The sequence below is a fragment of the Sminthopsis crassicaudata genome, chromosome 1 (genome assembly GCF_048593235.1).
Source record: "Sminthopsis crassicaudata isolate SCR6 chromosome 1, ASM4859323v1, whole genome shotgun sequence".
In the NCBI taxonomy this organism is placed as follows: Eukaryota; Metazoa; Chordata; class Mammalia; order Dasyuromorphia; family Dasyuridae; genus Sminthopsis; species Sminthopsis crassicaudata.
In genome coordinates, this window is record NC_133617.1 from 212,172,946 (window position 1) to 212,197,777 (window position 24,832).

General features: G+C 29.6%; 1 protein-coding gene across 4 annotated transcripts in view; it reads left to right on the forward strand.

The window, feature by feature from the left end:
* The window catches only part of CDH19 (cadherin 19), a 230,725-nt gene that overhangs the window by 203,765 nt on the left and 2,128 nt on the right, over positions 1-24,832 (forward strand). For all 4 annotated transcript variants that reach the window (XM_074274235.1, XM_074274253.1, XM_074274226.1 and 1 more), the window contains 3 exons: positions 2,354-2,475; positions 20,700-20,817; positions 23,135-23,386. In XM_074274235.1, coding sequence (XP_074130336.1) covers positions 2,354-2,475; positions 20,700-20,817; positions 23,135-23,386 — 492 coding nt within the window. The remainder of the gene's footprint in view (positions 1-2,353; positions 2,476-20,699; positions 20,818-23,134; positions 23,387-24,832) is intronic.

Genomic DNA, 24,832 nt, shown 5'->3' on the forward strand with positions numbered 1-24,832 from the left:
TTTTTTTTCAATTTGGGAGTGTTTTGTTTGACTGGTTCTTGATGTCTCATTTCAATTTGTTCAGTTTTGATGTTTAGTGAATTATTTTCTTCATTTACTTTCTGTAGTCCTTTTTGTATTTGTCCAATTAAATTTTTAAATAAGTTGTTTAGTTCTGTGGCTTTTTTCAATTTCACTAATTCTGTTTTTCAGAGAGTTATTTTCTTTTTCCATTTTGTCAACTCTTTTTTTTAAGGAGTTATATGCTTCTATTTCATGAAATGTATTTTGTAATGAATTTTCTTCATATTATTTCTGTGTTTTCTTTTCCAAACTCTCTTGTAAAGTTCTCATTCTCTTTCCCCACTTTTCTTCCAATTCTCTCTTAAGATCTTTTATAATTTCTATTAGGAGAGTCTTCTATAATGGGTACTAATATATGTCATCCTTTGGATCTTCAACTGGGATCAATTTGCTTTTAGTCTTCTCAGGGTTTGAACTATACTCTTCTCTTTCACTATAAAAACTACTCTTTTAAAATGTTATAATTATAAAATTAATTAAAAAAAACTAATCATTTTTGCTTTTTTACTCATTTTTTAAAAAGTTGAGATCTCTTTTTAGGGCAAGGGAGATTGTCCAAGCTTCCTTTACAAGCAAGGGCTGTGTCTGAGCTGACTAACTTCAGGTGCTGGGTGGATGTGTCTAAGTCCCATGGAATTCTAAAATTTCATGGTCCTCTACCTTTTGTGTTTATGTTGGATATTTTATAACTTCTCTGCTGATCTCCTGGATTACATCCAGGGCAGAGTAGCCAACACTGCTGTAGATCCCTTCCCATAGATTCTCTGGCACACTGAGCCCTCACCACCCTGGGATCTGCACTGCTTGCACTTGGCATCTGTGCTTGGCCTGCTTGTGCTTGACTTGCCTCTTTCTGTCCCGTTTAAAACAGACCTTTTCTGGAGAACTTAGAAATTATCTTCTGCTGGTAATTTGTTGCACTCCCAAAATTGCGGATAATTTAGAGGGTGGGTTTGTAAATTAGTCTGAACGTCGCTGGAGAAGGTCAGAAAGAAAAATGTGTCCTGTCCACCAAACTGAGTAAGCTTTTGGGACACATTTTTGAACAAATTCTTCTTTAGTGTACATACACACACATATATACACATATAAATGTATATGTATATATATATATATATATATATATATATATATATATTTGTATATTTGTGTATATGTATATATATATATGTGTATATATATATATATTTGTATATTTGTTTGTGTGTGTATATATATATATATATATATATATAAATATATATATATGTAAGGGCCCTTTAAATGGGCAGCACCACAGTGCATCAGGAGATTGAGGCCCAGAAGTAATTTATGTGGATATTAGGACTGCCTTGTAGGTGGGATCTTGGCCACGATGAGATAGCTTTGTAATGGGTGACTCTCGCTGATTGGCTGTGTGTGTGAGACCTCACGGGCCCTTTATAAGCCCACTGCAGGCAGCAGTAGCTCTCTTTAACCTGGTGCTCTTCACCCTGGCTCTCTAGTCTGGGTGGGCAAGCCAAGATGAGCAGCCAAAAGAGGTAAGGAGTTTGGTAGTGAACATGTGGGTCTTCTGACCAGGTGTTCACTTGGGAACCAACAAGTCTGGGCATCAGTCAGGGCATTATGTGAGTAGGTATAATAAAGGCTTTTAAGATTACACGTGGCTGTTCTTGAGCGTGCTACTGGTTATTAAGCTATAGATTCAAGAGATTGTGGCCAGAGACCTTTGAAGGCCTCAGAGGAGGCGAGCCGGGTAGAGTTCACACTGCAAAGGTCAGTGGTCAAAGATACTCTGTTGGGCCTAGAGCAGACTAGTAATTGTAACTGCCAGGAGAGCACATTACACACACACACACACACACACACACACACACACACACACACACACATTTATATATATATATATATATATATATATATATATATATATATATATATATATATATATATATATATATATATTTGAAAGAGTCAGAAAAAATGGGTTTCCTTTTAATTTTTTACAGTGATTTGGACAATGAAAGCCTAAAACTATTATACAACTTTTAACTTTGTTCTTAATGAACAGTTTATTTACTGGTACACAAAAATTCAAACTGTGCCTCCATATGATTTTAATGAAGTCTGGTTATTGCTATACCATTATTCCAACAATGTACTTTTTATGATTTTACAGAATTTCTAGAGAGAATATAGTGTATGAGTTCTACCTAAGCAGACTACATAATCCATTAAGTGCTTTAAAATGAATGTTTTTAGGAAAATTTAGTGCTTTATCATCTAATTTCATTTGCTTTTTATTTTTCAGATAATTCACAACAAGTATCTGAGACACAGGTCTATGTGCAAATTTTGAATGTTAATGACCATGCACCTGAATTCTTCCAGTACTATGAAACATATGTTTGTGAAAAGGCAAATTCTGGGGAGGTAAGAGGCTAATCATTAACTCAATTATAAAACCATATAATGAACTTCTTTTCATTGATGATATTTAAGTATTATATATTTGCATGTGAAAAAAGTTTATCACTGATTTGACCAAAAGTTCTTCAACTATACACTTAAGGTTTTCAGAAAATTATTTTTGAGATCTTCATTATCTTTCTCAAATTATGATTGTTTTTCTTCATTGTTGATTAGTAACACTCACACAAATACATTTTCCAATTCCTTTTACCAAGGGAATAATCTTTCATATGGAAAGGATAGAAAAATGTAATTAATAGGAATTTTTACACAAAGTAAATAAGGATATGTAGAAACAGGCATCACATCACTGCCTTAAATGACTTTGGAACATAACTCAAATAATTTACTTTCTATAGTAAGAAAAAAAAATCCTTACGTTTAATTTTTTAACCACTGTCAATAATATTTGGAATATGGTAGAAATGGAAGAGACTTCACAAGAGTGAAGAAGTGAAATTTTGTAACATTTTCCAAATACAGAAAATACTGATTCCAAAAACTATAGACTAGTGAAACTTATTTTGATTACTGGTGAGGTGATACATTTTATTTGTTAGGATCCTTTGCTGAGAAGTAAAAATGGAGCTTTTAAAATAATTAAATGAGTTACCTAAGTTTATATCAATTTTCTCTTCTAAAAAAGGGATAATATTAGCACTTACCTCCAACAGTTGTTGATTGCAGGTCAAATTTAGTATTGAATCACTTAGCAAAGTGCTTTAACCATTATAAATACTATATAAATGATAGCTACCATATCAGTAGTAGTGCATCTTTTTTATTTGATTATTTATTACCAGACAACAAGTCTTCCCAGAACAAAATTGATTGAGAGGTATAAGAATCAATTATTCTTTCATTTAGCATTTCTAGCAGTGTCTCTCCTGAATGTGTAATGATGGAACAAGATTCAATGATAGATCTAACTAGAGAACCACTTCTTCATTTTTTTTTTCTTGAGTATAATATAGATATATAAATTGGAATTATACAATCAATATCATAAAGGATATACTTTGCAAAGTGAAGATAGAAAAGGGATTCTTTGTACATAGAAGGTGACTCAGATTCTCCTACTTCTGGATGCTTTTGTTTATAATGTGTACACTAAATTATGGAATACTCATCAGAAACATTTATAGACATCAAGCATATCAGAATATACAATATAATATACAAATAAAAACACAGAATGCAGGAAGAATAATGAATATCCTTCATAGTATGATGTGTAGCTGATAAAGAATTCCATTCTGTTAGCCAATCAGGAAAAACATCATTGATAATCATTATTATTGGTCAGTGAACTAAACTTAAAACAGAATTGGAGGAAGAGATCATGTAGAACTGAAGATCATATAGAAGTGAATGGGGAATCAGCTGGTCTAGTGGTGCAGTAATAATAGCAATTTGTCATTACAAAGTGCTTTAAAGTCTTACAAATGCTTTTGTCAAAATAGTCCAATGGAATGGGCAGTGCTCATTGCATTATGCCTACTTTAAGGTTAAGAAAAGTAAAACCCTGGGAATTTAAAAGACTAGCCATGATTGGAAATCCATAAGTATGGTACGTTTCAATGGAGGTCTCCTAAGTCAAGGCCAGCTTCTATCCTATATATAGAAATTACTTTTTTGCTTCTATTGAAAACTATTTTATGTTAGAATGTGCGTATATAATTTAGTAGATAAAGCTGTAAATGTAGATATATGTGTGTGTGTGTGTGTGTATATATATATATATATATATATATATATATATATATATATATATATATATATATATATATATATATATATATTAGATAATCTAATCACAGCATTAACATAAACAAAATCCTGTGTATATCTTTCATGGAGGATTTAAGAAAACATATAGACAAAATACATTTGGAATATAAAAACAGGTAACATCATATTGGGATAGAGAAATGTCCTTTGGAGTGAGAAGGACCTGCATTTAAGTCTCACTTCTGATAGTGACTGGCACTGTGATTCTCAAAAATTTACTTTGCTGCTCCGTGTTCTAATAATCCCTCTAACACTATGAATTATAGAGTAGGTACAATATAGCATTAGTTGAAGGAATTTACTCAGCCAGGAATCCTTGGGTTCAATGAGGTCATAGTTCTAGTTCCCTGTCACTAAGAAAGCATAGCTGTGTTATAAACTACATTACTCTAATGATACTATTATCGGTGATCAAAACTCTATCAATGTATTCAAATAACATATATAATAAAATATGTATATATTATGAATACTCATAATCTAATCAGCTAGATAACATGAAAATATCTTATTAAAATGATTGCTTTACTGACAAATATTGAAATAAAATTACATAATAGTAACAAAAGTTATCTCCATTAATGTGAGAATTGAAACATCCTGGATATATGGGTATGTCATGGAAACAACAGAATTACAGCTTTGATTCTGTTTTTGCTAAAATGTTAACCAAATCCTACAAAACAGAAAAATAATTGTTAGGCTTTACTCTATCCTCCTGTGATGAAGATATTTGAAGTTGGATAGAAAAGGGATATGACTTAATACAATGCTTGAACTTAGATGAAATTTAAATATCTTCTATAAAAAAATTCCTAAAATTTCACATATGGACGAAAAATAATTAACACATCTTTATTATTAAAATCACTTTGTAGTATCTGAAGCAGAACATTCTTATTTATATGAGACATGCATATTTAATGGGAACAGTTTTAATTACATCAATTTTTAGTTCTGGGAAAAAAAAAACAATATTGACTTTAATTTCTTTAATGAAAACAGGATACCTAATTTTGAAAAAAATATATGTCTGTATATATATATATATAAAACATCATAATAGTTTTCCACACCATTACTACCACCACAATCCCATTCCATATAGGAAATATTATATTTATTTGAAAATGATGAAGAAGAAATAATTTGCATAGCCAAACAATATATTGAAAAATCCATAAATAAATGCAATGGATAACAGCTTTGTAACCTGTACCTCCATAAAATAATGGATTTGAAGTATCCTCTCTTATTTCTTCTTTCAGGTTGTGTTTTATCTTCAACCTTTTGTTACATTCATTTTTGATTTGTGTGATTTATTCTTTTTATTTACACTGTTGTAGCTATTATCTATGTTGTCTTGGCTCTGCTTCACTCTACATTAGTATGTGGGTGTGGATATTTGTGTATATGCATATACATATAGACATATGTGTGTGTATATATATATATATATATATACATATATATATATATATATACATATATATATATATAATTACATATAGCTATAGCTTTTTCACACTACATCAGTATGTGCATGGGGGGCATTTTTGTGTATTTGCATAAATCCAAATTGTTTCCCCAAATATTTGAATCTATTCACAGGTTAACTACAGCATTATTATGCTTATCTCCCCACAATTCCTCCCATATTGGCTATTGCCATATGTTTTATTTTTCTCCTATGTTTAGGATATGAAGTATAATTTCAGCATTGTTATAATTTGTATTTCTCTTATTTCAGGGATTTGAATCATTTTTCTACCACTTAAGAATAGTTTATAATTCTTTTGAGACCTATTTACTAAAATCCTTTGAAGGCTTATCTACTTTGAATGGCCAAAATGCTTTTAAAAGTGAATTTTGGTGTGAGAATAATATTTATAAAAGAAGTGTGTTCCAAATAGAAGAAATTGTTAGAAGAATTGTAGTGAGATACAAAGGCATGAGTCAAATAAAATCATAGTTATACAGCTAGAAGGCAACTCAGGACCATTGTGTCTAATGTCCTCCTCCCATTTTACAGAACACAAAATCAAGGCTCAGAGAAGTTTAATAATTAGCCAAATACAGAGTTAATTTGCATCAAGGTAGGATTTTATTCAATGTCCAAAACCAGTGCCCTTTTCTTTCTAATTTCTGAGCATACCAGAAAATAATCATAATGGGAAATAAGGTGCAGGAAATTAGCATGGGTGCTATGACAGAAAATTTGTGTTTTGTTTAATAGGCAAAAAATATAGCTGTTGTCTAACAATAAGATTAAAGTATCAGAACTGTAATTTAGATATTTTAAATTGATACTATTAGGTAGTATTAAATAGGTGGAAAAGACTACAAAAGCAAGCTAGATAAAAGGTAATGAGTTTTGGCTATAAGAAGGTTTCATTGTAAATTCAGTTCAACAAAATCATACAGTTGTATTAAGTATCTTATAAACATAAAATACTTTATTTGGAACCAGAAATACTAAGGATCAAGCAAAAATAACCCCTCCCCTCAAGAGATTGTATACTAGATGGTGCAGGAAAAAACAAACAAACAAAACAAAACAAAACAAAAACAAAAACAAAAACAAAAGAAAAACACAGGCCTTATATAGAAACATCAATGTCTTGTAAACAAATTGTAGAAGGTAGAGCTTATATCTTGGTAGGAATAAGAGAAAATTTAATAGAGGAAGTGGCATTTGATCTGAGACATAAAGGAATGAAGGATTTTGATATATACAAAAGAACAAACACTTTACAATAAAAAGACATAGGTATTGTGAATATACTGAAACAATTGAATTATATATTTTTGAAACAAACTAATAAGCCAGTTGGATTCACTAAAGGGAATATTATAAAATGAGTCTAGAAAAGCATATGAGAGTCATATTATGGAAAGCTTCCCATAACCAGGTTGGGAGAAATTTTCTTTGAGACAATAGAAAGTCAGTGAATATCTTTGGCCACTAAGTCAGAAGGTAAAAATCTGCATCTGAGTACTTTTTTTTGCAAGCCATTTTTAATAGATTTAAGAAGGAAAATATTAGAAGCAAGAAGAACATCTACACTGTTAACAGTAGCACCACTGAGATGTGAATAAAATATAGTTGTATGAGTGTAGAAGATTGAATATGAAACTATTTCTATTGCATTCTTTAATATTTTCTTCCAATATGTGAAAGAAAAATGTTATTATAAAACTTTAAGAGTTTTAGTTCAATATTTTCATTTTAATATATTCCTATTCAGTGTCTATCAAGTACAAGTTCTTGTGTTAAATAGTAGACCTGCAAATATTAGCAACAATTAGAAGATTCTTCACAAGGAATGGAATGCCTTGGGAGATATTGTGTCTCCCCTTATAGGAATTCTTCAACAAAATGTGGATGATTACTTACGTAGTATAACATGGAGGGAAAAAAAAATTACAGGAATTATTTGGACTGTATAGTAATTGAAGTTTTTTTTTTGTTTGTTTTTGTTTTTGTTTTGTTTTGTTTTGTTTTGTTTTTTACTTTGCTGTTTTGCTTTTCTTCTCCCCTTCAATTATGTATGAGTCAGCAAGAGTTGTATGGAGTAAACAAATTATGTGTTTAAACAAATGAAGATAGTGAAATCTATTACAGAAATAGAAAAGGGCTTGCCCACAGATCATCAAGTTCTTATTCAGTAAATATACATGGCAGAACTCTAAGTCCTGGAAAAATCACTTGTATCTAAAAGAGATTTTTTATGCTATTGTTTTATGCTATTTGTAACTCAGAGTAAAGGAAATATTTTATCTATGTCATTATGTAATAATGATGGACCCCTAGAAAAGAGCTTGCTTCCATGGATTATAGGTAAAGAAGGAACAGTCTAATTAAAAATGTTTAATTCTTCCCTTCCTGCAGGCATGTGCATTGCCCCACTACAGAGTACAAAAGAGCTCTCAGACCCTTTTAAATTCTGCCTCCATGTGGGTAGGAAACAAGCTTGCTATTCACTCTTATGCTTTTCTTTAAGGAAAAGTGGCCAAAGAATCCTTCGATGAACTCTAAAAAAATTCCTTATGACTTCACAAAAATTCTTAGAGGCCCCAACCCATACCAATGATGTAATAATCTAACTTTCATTTAGAGAATATAGCTCTTCCATTCAATACTCCACATAAATTCTGACTGTAAGTTAAAATTTGATGACTGATACTTAGCACTCTGCACAGTGATCTGTCACTACCTTTGTACGTTTCTTTTTTCTATACTTTGTCATCTTAATATACCATATAGTCCACCTTTTTCAAAGAGTTGTTCTAAGAAAATAATATAAACTTACAGTACTTTGAAGGCCAAACTCCAAATAATTTCAAATCTTTTTAAGAAAAGCCAAGGTCTTATATGTAGAATTCTTCTTTGATTATGTGGACAAATGCAACTTTTTAACTAATCAGCATTTTAAAATATTATGTTAAAAACATGTATTTGAAATAGCTAAATTCAGGCATTTTCTGATAAATGATAATGAAGATTATCCAGCACAAAAAATGATCTGTAAGTCTTCCAACTGTAGGATTTGAATTTGAATAAATGTGATTTTCTTTGTCAATCAGTCAAAAAAACCTTTATTAAGCACTTATACCAGACACTGTCATAAGACCTAGAATCTTATGTAGAAAGGAAGTCCCTGACCTCAAAGAGCTTATATTTTAATGTGGGAATGTACTTCTTTAAAAGAAACTGAAAAGCTAGGGGAAAACGGAACTTGAAAGCTGAGGAAAATAGTACTTGGTATGTTATCTGAAGTACAGAATAAACTTTAGAGAATAATGAAACTGGACATACTCTGAAAATAGACTTTCTGAGCAATTTTTTGATAGATTAATTTTTAATAACAAGAAAAAGCTGTCAAATCTGATCATTTAAGAAGCACAAACTACTTCCTAAATTTGTAAGAGGAATGAGAAGGACCCTTTGAACTTCTACTTGTTTAATTCACCCACTGATATACTGAAAACATCATTGGTTCCTGAAAACCAATCTATCACAATTTTCAGTGTAAGCATTTACAATTAAGAGATTGAAAAATCATATAGATCAAGGTGAGATTTAATGGTTTGTTGTTTGCTTAGACTTAATTGTGGACATATGAATAATGCAAATAAAACTTTAAAAATACATCACATGTTTCAAAGAACCACATTAAAAATTTAAGTCCTAGGACTTGAGACAATTTAATCCTATAGTTTCAATATCAAAATTTAAGATATTTCCCTTCCAACATTTTTTGTTGCCCTGTCTGAAAATAATCATTTTAATTATTTGAGAAAGCTTCATCAGAAGAGATGGATAGGTGAATAGGAAGTATTATTCTTCTTTTCTTTTCCCATCATATTTTAAAGTCCAATAATTGTTATTATTAATTTATAATTAAGAATCAAAATTATATCTTTGATTTTTTTCCTCAATCATTATCTAATTATTTATCAATTCTTAAAGAAGTAGGTTTTAGTTTCAAATTTTCCTTTTTTTACGGATCTTTGAAAGTAGTACATAATTTTGGTTTAGCCTTTGGAATTGGTTCAAGCTAAAGGATTAGAGTTCAACATATCAATTGAAATAGTAACTTGTAAACAAGAAAAATCTGGTAATATAAAATGGGGATTTTTGATAATTTTTTTACAAACCATCTATCTCCTTCAATGGATGTTCAATGGATATACAATTATCCATCTCCATATAATGTATACATTGATTGCTTCTTTTGTACTGTGAAACTATTCATTCAGATGTAAGTATTTACCATGATATTTTAATATCATGTTAAGTAGATCTCACTGGCTATTGTATCAGACTAATAAAACCCTTAAGGTAAGCTTCAGAGTGTCCATTTATTTATAAGTTTGATTCTTCGCTACTACTTTCCCTTTTCTACTTTATCTTTTCTACATCTTTGCCATAATGTAGCAAACATTTCTGTCATCTGACTAAAGATATGTTAATAGTGGTAAGTGACTATAGTTTCCAAAAATTATCTGAACTGTACAAATATGTATACATATATTGCATTTAACATATATTTTAACATATTTAACATATATTGGACTACCTGCTATATAGGAGAGGGGTAGGGAAAAGAAGGTGATAATTTGGAACAGAAGACTTTGCAAGGATCAATGTTGAAAAAATTACCCATGCTTATGTTTTATAAATTAAAAAACTTTTATTAAAAAAATCAAGACAATTTAAAAAAATAATCTGGAACATAATCCTAGAAAATAACCCACTATATTTAGCATTAATTATAATGCTCATCAACTAAATAATTAATTAAAGGTCTATGAAGTGCAGGATTATTATCATATTATTATTATATGAAATATAATTAAGATTTTGAGTAAAGACTAATAAAATCATCATTTATTAATAACATATTAAATTTATATAGAAATTTATGGCTTGCAAAGTACTCTACATGTTATCTCATTTGATCTTTAGAACAATATTGTAATGTAGGTGCTATTATTGTTTTTATTTTACCAGTGAGAAAATTGAGTTAAACAGAAATTCAGGAAATAGTTGTGATTAGAGAAGGATTTGAATTTAAATCTTTCTAACTTAAGATCCAGAGCTATAACTACTGCATTCTCTACTTGCCTCTTTTGAATACTAGAATTGGTATAATTCATATACAAAGAAATTTGGCATTTATTCAATACACTTTCTTAGGTTAAGCAGTAAATCTACACATAGTTAGAAAGACAGTCTTTTTTTTTCCTTTTCTTTTCTTTTTCTTTCTTTTTTTTTTTTTTTTTTTTTTTTTTTTGAGACAGGTAGGTGGTGCAGTAATTAGAGTGCTAGGCCTGTAGTTAAAACTTGCCTTTAAGTCCTGCCTTAGACACATTACTTGCTTGACCCTAGATTAGTCAGTTGACTACTATCTGCCTCAGTTTTTTTCTACTGAATAATGAAAATAATACTAGCATTTACCTCAGTGTGTTTTGTTGATAATCCAAGATCTTTGTAGCATGTACCTGCTAAGTCCAGAGCAGGAACTTTAAAAATTGTATGCTTCCTTTCATCTTTTGTAAAGTATTGCTTAGAATTCTATATGAAACTACAACTAATAGATGACATTATCTAGGCAGTAAAACAAGAAGGCTGTTGCAAAAAGCACATGGTTTGAAGAATCTATTCATAAGGAAAGAAAAGACTATGGTAGATAACTTCCCTAGTAACACATAACTTAGGAATACCTGGGGTTGAATCTTCTCCCTTTTATTAATTTGTGATCCTGAGCAAGACACTTAATTGTTCTCAGTCTTATTTTCCTCATCTTAAAATGTGAATAAAAATAGCATACACAAAAATGAATTTTAGGAGGATTCTAGGAAGACAGTGTTGTAGGTCAGAAAATTTCAAATGTATACCTCAGGGTAAACATGGCCTTGTTAAAAACAAAAAGTCTTGGGGCACAACAAGAACACTCCATGAAAGACTTCAGTTCTCAGATTAATCAATGTGAAGTGCAAACAATTCCAGGATAGCTCCACAGAAATAACAAGTGGACAGCTTGGGCCTAGCAAGGTTTGACTATAGCTTCAACTTGAACACAGGAACTCCTACCATTTGTATAGCATAGAGAGTCACAGGGTCGGGGAAGGCTGAGGGATCTTCTGCTGATTACAAATGTCAGGCTCAGTTTTTCTGTTGAGACTTGGCCCTGAACAAGAAAGGACCAGCACATCCAGTGCTGTAGTTCAGGAAAGCTGTTGTCTGGGGGCAGTTTCTCGAGAGTGGAGCTTTTGATTTGCAGTTCAAGAACAGAAAAGTGAGCAAAAATGAAGCTAGAAGCAACCCATTATTAGAGATGCTTATAATAGTACTTCTAATTTAAAAAAAAATCAATGAATAAGGAAGAAAGAATCCAACAATAGAAACTTATTTTGGAAATAGGGAACACTGGTATTCATCCTCAGAAGAAGACAGTAGAGTGAAAAATACTTTTTCTCCCACAAAAAGTAATGCTAAATGATTAAATGAGAAAATGCTAAATGAGAAAATTTATAGAACTCAAAAAAGCCTTTAAAAATCAAATGAAAAAAACTAAAATAAATAAATAAAAAAAATATGAAAAACCATCCAAGAAAGATAAGAAGATTATGGGAATAAAAGTTAATCAACTGGAAAAGAAGAAGAAAATAATTCTCTGAAAATTAGAATTTGGCAAAAGGAAAAAAGTGAACCTATAAAATAATAAGAACTAAAAAAGCAAAATATAAAGAATGAAAAAGTGGAACAGAATTGAAATATCTGATGTGAAAAACAATAGAAAAGATCAAGAAGAGAAAATATAAGAATTGTATTATATGAAAACCATGACCAAAAAAGAACCTTGTCACAATAATGCAATAAATAGTGTAAGCAAATTGCCCATAAATAGTGTAAGCAAATTGCCCTGGAGTGAAGAGGACAAAGTAGAAATAGAAAAATGTCTACCAATCATCACTTCAAAAAGATCCTTTGTGGGGGGAAACAAAAACAAAAACAAACACAAAAAAATAGTAATAGTTTTGCTTAATTTCAAAAATCTCAGATCAAATAGCAAATTTAGCAGTAAATAAGAAAAATAAATAAATATTCTGGAACTACAATTAGAATTATAAAGGACCTATCAGCAGCCACAATAAAGCCTGAAATTCTGAATCATAGGTACCAGTAATCAAAAAAATTAGGTCTGTGACCAAAAGTATCATATCCAACAAAATTATCCATTATACTGAATGAAAAAATGCATATTCAGTGAATTTTCAGATTTTCAGGACTTTGTCTCAACCAAATATGAACTTAATGAAAATTTTAACATATAAGAGCCAATGTCAAAGATTAATTTCAAAAAAAAATACTTGACATAGACAAATTGTTTATGTTTACATGGGAATGTATACCATATATTTAAGATTGATAACAGTATTTGGGTGACTCAAAAGAAATATTGGATCAAATTTGAGTATGATCTGACTCTAAAAAGCAAAACTGTCTAGGAAAAAATAAACAAATAGTAATTATGTTATACAAATGAGGTACAGAGGAAGAATAGACAAAAAAGCATTAGAGTGGGGTGGAGGGCTCACAATTCTAAAAAAACTACTTGCATTCAAGAATGAGTTAAGCAGGCAACACTAGATATGTACAGGGATATGTGTACCAAAATCTAAAAATAAATAAGGAGGGAAGAAATAGAATGAGGAGAGTTATAGAAAGATGTGTAGAGTTATGACAATGGGATAAGGTCTATAGATTAATACACAAATGATGAAGGCTAAGGTGACATATAGAATGGAGTGTAGAAAAATAGTAATGAAACAACAGGTATAGATTAATGGGAAAGTAGTAAAGTGGGAAGGAAGAATAGCATAGGATATGGGGGTTTAAAATAATCAGAGTACAATAAGGTCACTCCAGTGTCTTTGCCAAGAATATAAAACGGATAGTATTGATATGCTTTGGTTTCTGTGGGTAAAGAAGAGCTGTACACAACTGAATGACTGAACAACAACAAAAATATTCATCTTCTTTTATGCTAATACTCAGATTTTATTTATATATATATATATATATATATATATATATATACACATATATATATATATATGTATATACATATATATATGTACACACACACACACATATATATATATATATATATATATATATATATATATGTATACACACACATATATTTGTAACTGCCAAATTCAAGTTTATATATATATATATATATATATATATATATATATGTTATAGAGACTGTTAGATGAAGTAGGAATAGGAATAGTATTTTTGTAGTAGTAGTAGTAGTAGTCATTGCCCTTGAAATGAAATAAAACAAAATAAAAGGGGAAAACTATGAGAGAAAAAAATAGAAGGGAAAAAAATAAAGTGAACATAACATGTTTTGATTAACATTCAGTTTCCACAATTCCTTCTCTGGATGCAGATGGCCTTTTCTATCCAAACTTTATTGAGATTGCCTTAGATCATGAATCACTTAGAAGAATCATATTTGATCATTACACAATCATACTATTACTATATACAAAGTATTCCTGGTTCTTTTTGTTTTGCTCAGCATCTGTTTATGTAAAATTTTCAGGCCTTTCTAAAACCAGCTTGTTCATAAGTTTTATACAACAATAATATTCCAGAACTTTCACATACTCTAATTTATTCAGCCATTTCCCAATTGATGAGCATCCACTCATTTTTCAATTCTTTGCTACCACAAAATAATTGCTACATACATTTTTGCACACATGAGTCCTTTTCTCTCCTTTGTGATTTTCTTAGATACAAACCCAGTAGTGGCACTGTTAGTTCAAAGTGTTTGGATAGTTTTATTGTTCTTTGGTCATAATTCTTTGCTCTCCAGAATGGTTAGATTATTTCATAACACCACCAACAAAACATTAGTATCCCAGTTTTACCACATCCCCTTCAACAATTATCGTAACTTTTCCTATCATCTTAGCCAATATGAGATGTTTGAGGTGATACATCAGATTTGTTTTAATTTACTTTTCTCTAATCAATAGTGATTGAGAGTGTATTTTTTCATATGGCTATAGATGGCTTCAATTTCTTCATCTAAAAATTGTCTCTTCATATCCTTTGCCCATTTATCAATAGGGGAATGACATATTCTAATTCATGTTTTATAAATGAGAGCTTTCTTTATCAGAAACATTGTATGTAAAAAGAAATTTTGCCAGCTTTATGCTTCCCTTCTAATGTGGGCTGTGTTGATTTTGTTTGTGGAAAACCTTTATAATTTAATGTAATCAAAGTTGTCCAATTTGCATTTTGTAATATCTTTAGTTCTTCTTTGGCCATGAATCCTCCCTTCTCCAAAGACCTTATAGATAAATTATCCCTTGCTATCCTAATATGCTTTTAGTGTCATCTAGTCTGTTTAAATCATGTTCACATTTGATCTTGTTTTGATGTGAGATGCCCAGCAACTTTTATGAAATAGTTTTTATTCAAAAACTGGAGTTTGGGGGTTTATCAAACACAAGATTATTATAGTAATTGATTATTGTGTCATGTGTATCTAACCTATTCCACTGATTTACAATTCTATTTCTTAGCATGTACAAGATGGTTTTGGTGACTGCTGCATTACAATATAGTTTTTGATCTGGTACTTCTAAGTCACCATCCTTAGTATTTTTTTTTATTATTATTAATTTCCTTCATATTCTTGATCTTTAATTCTTACACATAAATTTTGTTATTGTTTTTTTCTAGTTCTATAAAATAAGTTTTGGCAGTTAGATTGGTATGGCACTGAACAATTACACTAGGTAGCCTATGCTTGGCCTACCCATGACACATTGATATTTTTCCATTTGTTTATAAATGACTTTATTTGCATGCAAAGTGTTTTGTAATTGTGTTCTTATAGTTCCTGAGTTTGTCTTGGCAGATAGCCATCCAATTTTTTTTTTTTAATTTTGTGTACACTTATTTTAAATGGAATTTCTCTATCTCTTGCCACTGTGCTTTGTCAGTAATGTAAGAAATGCTGATGATTTTTAACTTAATATAATCAAAATTATTCATTTTTCATTCCACAAAGTACTGTAGTTTTTCTTTAGCTACATATTCCTTTCTTCTCCACAGATTTAAAAGGTAGACTATCCTTTGTTCTAGTTTACTAATAGTGTTACTTGTTACCTCTAAATCATGATCACATTTGACCTAATCGTGCTAGAGGGTGTTAGGTGTTAGTCAATGGTTTGTGTCTGCCATACTATTTACCAATTTTCACAGAGATTTTTTGTCAAATAGTGAGTTCTTATGCCAGAAGCTATGGTCTTTGGGTTTATAAAATACCAGATCACTGGAGTCATTGACTATTGAGTCTTGTGAACCTAACCTATTCTATTTATCAACTACTCTATTTCTTAGGTTTTGATAACTGTTGTTTTGTAATATAGTTTTGAATCTGATATATAATTTGTCTTTAATGTTTTCCATACATTTCTTCTTGTTCTTAAGAACATTTTCCACTGAATTCTATTCTAAATTCCTATTTAGATAGATAGATAATGTCTTTGTATATGCATGTGCGTGTTTATGTGTGTGTGCATAGATATAAATAAAATTTTTCCTCTTATTCTAGAAGGCATTTTTGCTTGTAATTACTTGTAATATTGTATCAATTTTATTTAAAATCATAACTAAGTAATCAAAAAATTCTTTTATTTTCTTTTTTTGTTCAATTCTCCAGTTATAGTTCTAATGAATATTTAACTTCTCTTCCATTGTTTCATCATTTTGATTTTGTTTTATTATTTTCTTTACGTCTTTTAATGCTATTCACTTACCCTTGCCCAAATCCATTTTTCCCGGAGTTATTGACTTCCTCGGGATTTTTTTGCTTTTCCAATGGTTGAATTTTCATAATTTGCTTGAGTTTCTTGGATTGTTTTTTCCTTTCAAAATTTTCCTCAATATCTCTTATTTGCTTTTTGAATTTTTTTTCTAAGAATTTATTTTGGCCTTGAAATCATTTCACATTGTTTTTTGAGGTAAGAGTGACTTTAAAATCTTACTTTTTTCCTATGTATATGAATCTAGGTCTTCTTTTACACCATAGAAATTATTTATGGTTGAGGTCTTTTTCCTTTGCTTACACAATTTTATTTTATTTCATTTCCTTTTAGAAAGAGTTTAGTACTATAATTTTTATTTTTATTTTTATTCCAACTTATAGATAATTGGGCCCCAGGCCTATTTATATTTTATTTGCAGAATTTTGTCTATTTCTCTCAGGTAGTCTTCTCCTTACCTAAGTTATGACTAAGGCCCTCCCTTCCCCCAGCCATAGTGTCCCCAGAATTATCTTGCTCCCTATAGTATTTAAAATTACAATCTTGGGGCAGCTAGGTGGTGCAGTGGATAGAGCACCAGCCTTGAATTCAGGAGGACCAAAGTTCAAATCTGATCTCAAACACTTAACACTTCCTAGTTGTGTGACCCTGGACAAGTCACTTAACCCTAGCCTCAGGAAAAAAAGAATAATAAAATTACAATCTGGAGATATTAATACAGAAGGAAAGACAATCCATCCTCTTTAGGAAATTATATTCTTTAAAAAATAAGGCTTAAAAATAGTCATATAATATATGAAACACAAACACTATATATATATATATATATATATATATATATATATATATATATATATATACACACATGTATATATGCTCTGTGTTTGTGTGTGTGTGTGAGTGCCCTGTGTATGTGAGGGGGAGGTCTTTCTCTTACCCCCTCAAACATTTGAGAAGAATGAATAACTGGAGAAAAAGAAAAAACTGATCACTCTTATGAATTTTTTTTTCTTGAGAGGATTACATCACACCTCTCATTCATATATCTTCCAGATGATCTTAAGGTTAAGAAATCAAATGTAATCATTTCAGTAATTGACAAGTAAGAAATTAGAGTGTTTTTTCCCCAAAAATTTCCAAAACTAATTAGTGCAATTCATAGTAGAAGAAAGTGTTTTAAATTAGAGTTTCTTAAAATCAACATTTTAAAAATTATTAACATTTTCAATATCTTTCTGATGAATTTGTTCTATTTATATGTCTTTATTCCTTCAATTTTTCATATTTCATATTTTTTCAATATATGTAAAACAAATTTACATTTGTTTTCAAAACACTGAGTTAAAAATTGTTTCCTTTCTTTCCTACTCCAACCCCTTTAAGAAGGTACTTGTGAAGTTATTTCCACCATATTTCCACCAGTCATATTGTGAAAAAAATTATAGATTTCCCCCATCCCCCAAGAGAAATAAATTAAAGAGAGACTAAGAGCAAGACACACTTACACACACACACAGAAATAATGACAGACTGATACAGAGGCATGGGCACACCCACAGAAACACCCACATACACAAAGAGAGTGCCCTTCAACTTATAGGTAGAGACAACATTCATTTATTTATTTATTTATTTATTTATTTATCTATCTATCTATCTATCTATCTATTTATTTATTTATTTAAGTAATTGCTTGTTTGCTCATTATTTATTTATTTATTTTTTCATTCATTCACTCAATTATTTATCTATCTATCTATTTATTTATTCATTCATTCATCCATTTATTTATTCATTCATTCATTCATTCATCTATTCATCTATTTATTTATTTATTTATCTATCTATCTATCTAACTGTCCATTTATTTATTTATCTGTTCATTCATTCATTCATTCATTCATTCATTCATTTATTTATTTGTTTGTTTGTTTGTTTATTTATTTATTTACTTTCTGGTTATGGATAGCATTTTTCTCACTAAATCCTTCAGAGTTGTCAGGGACCATTGTATTGCTAAGAATAGCAAAATTGTTCACTGCTGATCATCCCACAACATTGCTATCACTTTTCTCTTTGATCGAGTTTATGTAGAATTTTCCAGGTTTTTCTGAAATTGCCCTGTTCATCATTTCTTATATAACAATACTATTCCATCATAATCACATTCCACAATTTATTCAGCCATTCTCCAATTGATGCACATCCCCTTAATTTCCAATTATTCATAGCTCTGGAACTTTAGTCAGGAAGATTTGTATTCAAATGTGGCCTTAAATATTTACTAGCTGTAACATTGGACAAATCATGACATTGATATGCCTCAAAGATAAAATAAGGATAATAATAAAAACTATCTCCCAGAGTTCTTGTGAGGATAACATTATATATCATTAGCACAGTATCTGGCATATGCTTAGTGCTTCCTTTTTTTTTTTTTTCTTGCCCATTTTCTTTGGGCATTGTAGATACTTGATTCAGTTTCAATTGTGAGCAAATATCAATTAAGGCCTTCCCACAAGCAAGGTGTCTTGCTACATTTTGAAGATAAAAATATGTGTATAGTACAGTCTCTGCTGTTAAGAACCTATATTTTCATGGAATAAGTACTTGAATAAATACAATGAAAATAAGATTAATATAATCTAGACAGATTTAGAGGGGACAGAAACATTTTGGAAGAAAAAAGTTTATTCTTGGGGATAAATTGTGATGATATGGAAAATTTAATGGAAGAGAGATAACATTTTAGGTGGACTTCAAGGGAAAATATATCCACTGACAAAAACAGGCAGAGTAAAGTTAATTCAATGTGTGGTCTGAGGAAAGAGATAGAAGAGAGCAAACTTTTTTGATTTCATAAAACAAACTAAACTTGCCATTTTAAGGAATCAGCTAACAGATGCCTCATATAAGTGTTATACCCAAATTCTCAATGTCCACATCATAGGGAAACAATAAGCCAGAACCATATAAGAATGTTACCCTCAAAGACAAAGAGGACTTTACAAATTATTACTAACTGAAACTCTGTCCACTGGTTCTTAGTAGTGAATAATATGACCACAATGTGCCCTTCATTATTGCTTTGACATAGATTGATAGAAATAAACTATAGATAATGAAAAATAAATTGTCTTTCCTATTGATCTTCTTATAAATTTTTCATTTTCATTTTAATTGATACTTTCGTGAATGTGATAAAATCATTTAAATTTGTTCATAAAAAGGTGCTTGAATCATTTCATGTCTATAATGGTTGTTGTTCTTGAGTTTAAATGATACGACTATTAAAAAACACATTTGAATTTCTGATCTTCTAAGTAAGGCCTATTGTGATATATTGATTTCTAAAATCCTTAAAAATAATAATTTATTTGATTCACATTTTAATTTTTAGTATTAATATGTATATACGCATATAAGAATGTATATTTATATTATATTTATGATACATAAACATTGTTTATGAATATATGTATATAATATGCATATATAATATATATACACATATTTGCCATTTTGATGTATTTCTTTGACAACAGTAGTCCATTTGAATTACTTTTTCATGTCTTGGAGAAAATAAGATACTTTGGAGATATTTTGTTCATGTTTTTATCAGTTTTCTTTTCATGCTATTAAATATATATTTTTAAAAATTGATGATTTAATATGACAGGTTTATGCTAGAAATTGATGGTCAAGAGAAATGATTTGCTTTGTCCTCAAGTTTTTAATTGCTTTCTTTTCTTAAATCAACAGAAAACCTAGAGTAGAGTAGCACTTTATAAAATATATTAAAAAGCCAACAACCCTGAATATTATACTACTAATAAAGGTAGGAAAACATTTGCAGATCATAATAGGTAGTATTTAGATACTTTTTAATATTAAGTTAAAAACAAAGTTGTTTCTCTAGTGGTTTCTATTTTAGTTTTGAAACAATATATATGGAGATGAGGAATTGGTGGTGTATATAAGCCATTTTGGGAGGTTTATTGTTTATCTGATTTATTTTACAGCTAATTCAGACGATCAGTGCTGTTGATAGGGATGCTTCTGTAGAAGACCATCGGTTTTCCTTCAATCTGTCTACAGAAGCCACAAGCAACTTGAGTTTTACTGTTAGAGATAATCAAGGTAGTGTCACTCACATGTAGCCTTTCATACCTCTCTTCATGAAATATGCATGCATGTAATGGACATTATAAAGTGATATTTTTCAAATTGTTTTCTCTTATTGCAATACAATGTTGGAAATTAGGTGACAGGGAAATGAATAAAAATGGAGAAATGACACGTTTAATATAATACTTTGAATTATGAGGACTGTTTTTCTTAAAATGCATCCAAAGGAGAAAGGTTTGTTGTTGCTATTGTTGTTATTTTCATAATTTCTTAACAATTCTGTGTTTTTATATGTTATAGAACAATGAATGGAAAAGAAACTGGGTCCTTTATATACTAATAGAAGTTCTGCCATCTATCCACCCATTTATTCATCACATATATGTATGAATGCATACAAACATGCATACATGTACTACCATGTATGCATTTCTAAGATATGTTGGGTTGATAGATTAAAAGGCATTTGTAATCATTAATGAATGGCTATAATTGTCTCTGGAATTGTTATGGCTATATCTTAAAAATGACAAAAAAAAAAAAAAAAACAAATCAAACCAAAAGAACTATCAATGAATTCTTCTGACTCTTACACCACTTTCAATTTGAAGACTAGTTCTCAAAAAAAAAAAAAAAAAAAAAAAAAGAAAAGAAAAGAAAAGGAGAAAGTGATCTAATAATTGTCCTTTTCAATTGCATAAATCAATATATTCAAACAAATTGGTTTTATCATAAAATTATATAATCAACCATTTAAAAATCTAATGAGATAAAATATATGTTGTATAACTGACTTTACTATAACTGCCTTAATTATATAATTAATATTTATAAAAAGCATGATACTTTAGTAACTTGAAGTATCCTTGATTTTGCTACCCCTATTAGTTAACATGTCAAAAAAACAAACAAAAAATTTGCCATTTAGTTTTATAACTTTATTAAATAAAATATAATAGAAACTATCCTCTGGTTCTTTAAAAATATATATGAACAGAATTATATGTTAAAATAGAATATCAACAATAAAAATCATATTGTTTAAGGTCATAGGACACTAAACTTAGAAGATTCTTTGGAAGACATTTGGCCTATAAAATCTTTTTTTTTACAGATGAGAAAAATTTAAAAAAAGTAATTTAATGATTTATCCAAGGGAACATAAATATTGTTTATCAAGGACTGAAATTGAACCTAGCTAGGTCTCATTACACTAGAATAAATGTTCTCTCCACTGTACATAAATATGAAAGGATTTTATTATTTTATTTAAATTATCATAGCATTTAAAGAATAAGCAGGGATTCTTGATTATCCCATGTGAAGGCTTTTTTCTGTGTGTTTTATTGATAGACAATTCTGATATCAGTTCAAAGGCCAAAATACTTTATTACTGGGGACATTATTTCAATCTAATCTGACAAGAAAACTTTGTTCTACAGCAAACTAAATTACACCGGAGGAAAATGCTTAAAACTTTTGATATTCAAAGATGATGAGTTTCAAACTCTACTAAACTACATGTCTCATATAGATGATTAGTCATTTAGGCAACTCAATGTGATTACGTTTTCAAAAGTCATTTATATATTAAATAAGAAAGTTTTCTTTATCCTAATTTTAAATAAAGTATTTTAATTGTCTTATAAGAAGTCATCTATTCTTTCAGAACCAACAATAACTGGATTCCAAGTGTTTTTCTTCATATTATTTTAACACTTTTGACTGGATAATTTATTAATAATAATAGGACTTGAGGCATACTGATATAGCTAGATATAAGAAAGTTTCTATGTGTTTGAATAGAAGTGGTTAATATTCAAGTGTATCAGAGAAAATAATAATTAAGTCAAGTTATATAATAAAAATATTTCACTTTAATCTTATTTTTATTTAGTTAGTGTTTTTCCCCTGAGGCAATTGAGGGTTAAATGACTTGCACAGGGTCATACTGCTGGGAAGTGTTAAGTGTCTGAGAGAAGATTTGAACTAAGATCCTCCTGATTTCAGGGCTGGTGCTCTATCCACCTAGTTGCCCCTTGTTTAATTTTTGTGACCATTCAAGTCATGATGTGCAGTTTGTAAAATGTTATTTTTATGGTTCACATAATTATGCAGTGAAAATGGCACTTTGAAAAATAATTTAAAATGTATTACCATATTTTCAAAATTATGATTAAGGTTGTTATCTAATTGATATAGATTCCTTTTTGTACAATATACCTTGTCTTATTAAAATTATTTTTGCCTTTTTTTATCTTTAGATGAATTGTATTACTTTTTGATTTTCTTTGAAAGAAAGAATTGCTAATTCTGTATTAATTTTTAGATAACACAGCTGGAATTCTGACCAGTAGGAGTGGCTTTAGCCGTCAAGAACAGCCTGTCTTCTACTTACCAATTTTAATCTCGGACAATGAAATCCCATCACTTACAAGTACAAATACTCTTACTATCCATGCCTGTGAGTGTGATGAGAATGGTGGTTCCCAGGCCTGCACATACGGAGCTCTTACATTTTCTCTGGGTTTCAGTACAGAGTATTTAATTGCTATTTTGGCCTGTATACTAATAGTATTAGGTGAGTAATGCAACATTGCTTTGTGATATCATTTGTTTTGATAAAATGACAAAATTCAAATAGTTAAAATTATTTTAATCTTTTTAAGTACAATACAAATGATTAATAGGAGCAAGGATATATTTGTCTTACTGTTATAACATATGAAATTATATAAATTTACTTTGGATAATGAAGCACTGTCTAGCTACATAACCTTTTGATGCTCCTAAAAATCCTGAACAATAAGTGTTATTATGCCCATTTTGCAGATAATGAAACTGATAAAAAATAAATCAAGTTATTTGTCCAGGATCACATAAGAAAATACCTGAAGCTAGATTTGAACTCATATCTTCCTATTTTCAGTTCTAGCTATTTATTCAATGTTCCATTTAATAATGTATAACATCATAACAACTATAAATATTTTATCTAAAACAATCAGAATTCAAGCATGGGAAAAATATGGAAGTTGAGAGAATGGTATCATGTTAGAGATCTAGGCTCATATATTGAGAAAGAAAAGTCAAATAATATCTTTATCTTTGTCAAGAAAATAACAAATGAAATTGTTAAAGAGTATGACATAAACAAAAGAATAGTATAATTATTGCTCCTTGTGAGGACATCAAAAGATTATTAATCTACCTTCAAGAAGTAAACAGTATTCTTTCAATTTTAGTGATGCTATAATCAAGACCTGCTCTAAAGGCACACAACTTTATAAAGGCAAACAATCTATATAAAAGCATATTTTCTTTCTACTACAATTTGATTCTCATTACAAGTGTATAAGAAGCACAATAAAAGGAAAGGAAAAAATAATAGGAAGAAGGTAAATACAGAACAAATGGAGAATTTGGTAAAGAAAAATACAGAAATAAGGAAAAATAAAAATACATGTCTATAAATTCAGCACTTTCTTTAGTATCTCTTATACTAGTGGTTAGTGAGAAGGGAGAATTCTTAATTTCTCATGTAGGAAGAAACTTTATGAACTGGATAACAGAAAATATAATATTTAGTGTCCTTAAGAAGCTACTGTACCCAAAAAAATATAAAGAAAGAACATGTATAAATATAATAGACTGGCAATTTATAGGCAAGGTGGGGCTACTTTCATAAGAAAATGCCATATTTAATGACATTTTGCATGGAGAAATGAGGAATAAAGGTTAGAGAGGGGGAAATATATAAAATCATTAATTTTGCAATTGTTATAAGCTTTTTCATATATATTTACTTTAATCTAGTCAAATAAAAGCTTACAAAATGCTTTACAATGCATAAATTCTATATATAATTGTTTTTTTTTTTTAATAATTATCATTGTCATTACTAGGAATGTTGTTACTTTAATGAGCTCAGAAATGATCCTGAGGCATCACAATTCAACCATTGTTATTTTGTATTTAATGTGTTATGAAGAATTGCAAAAGTGGATAAGTATTTTCTCGTTAAATA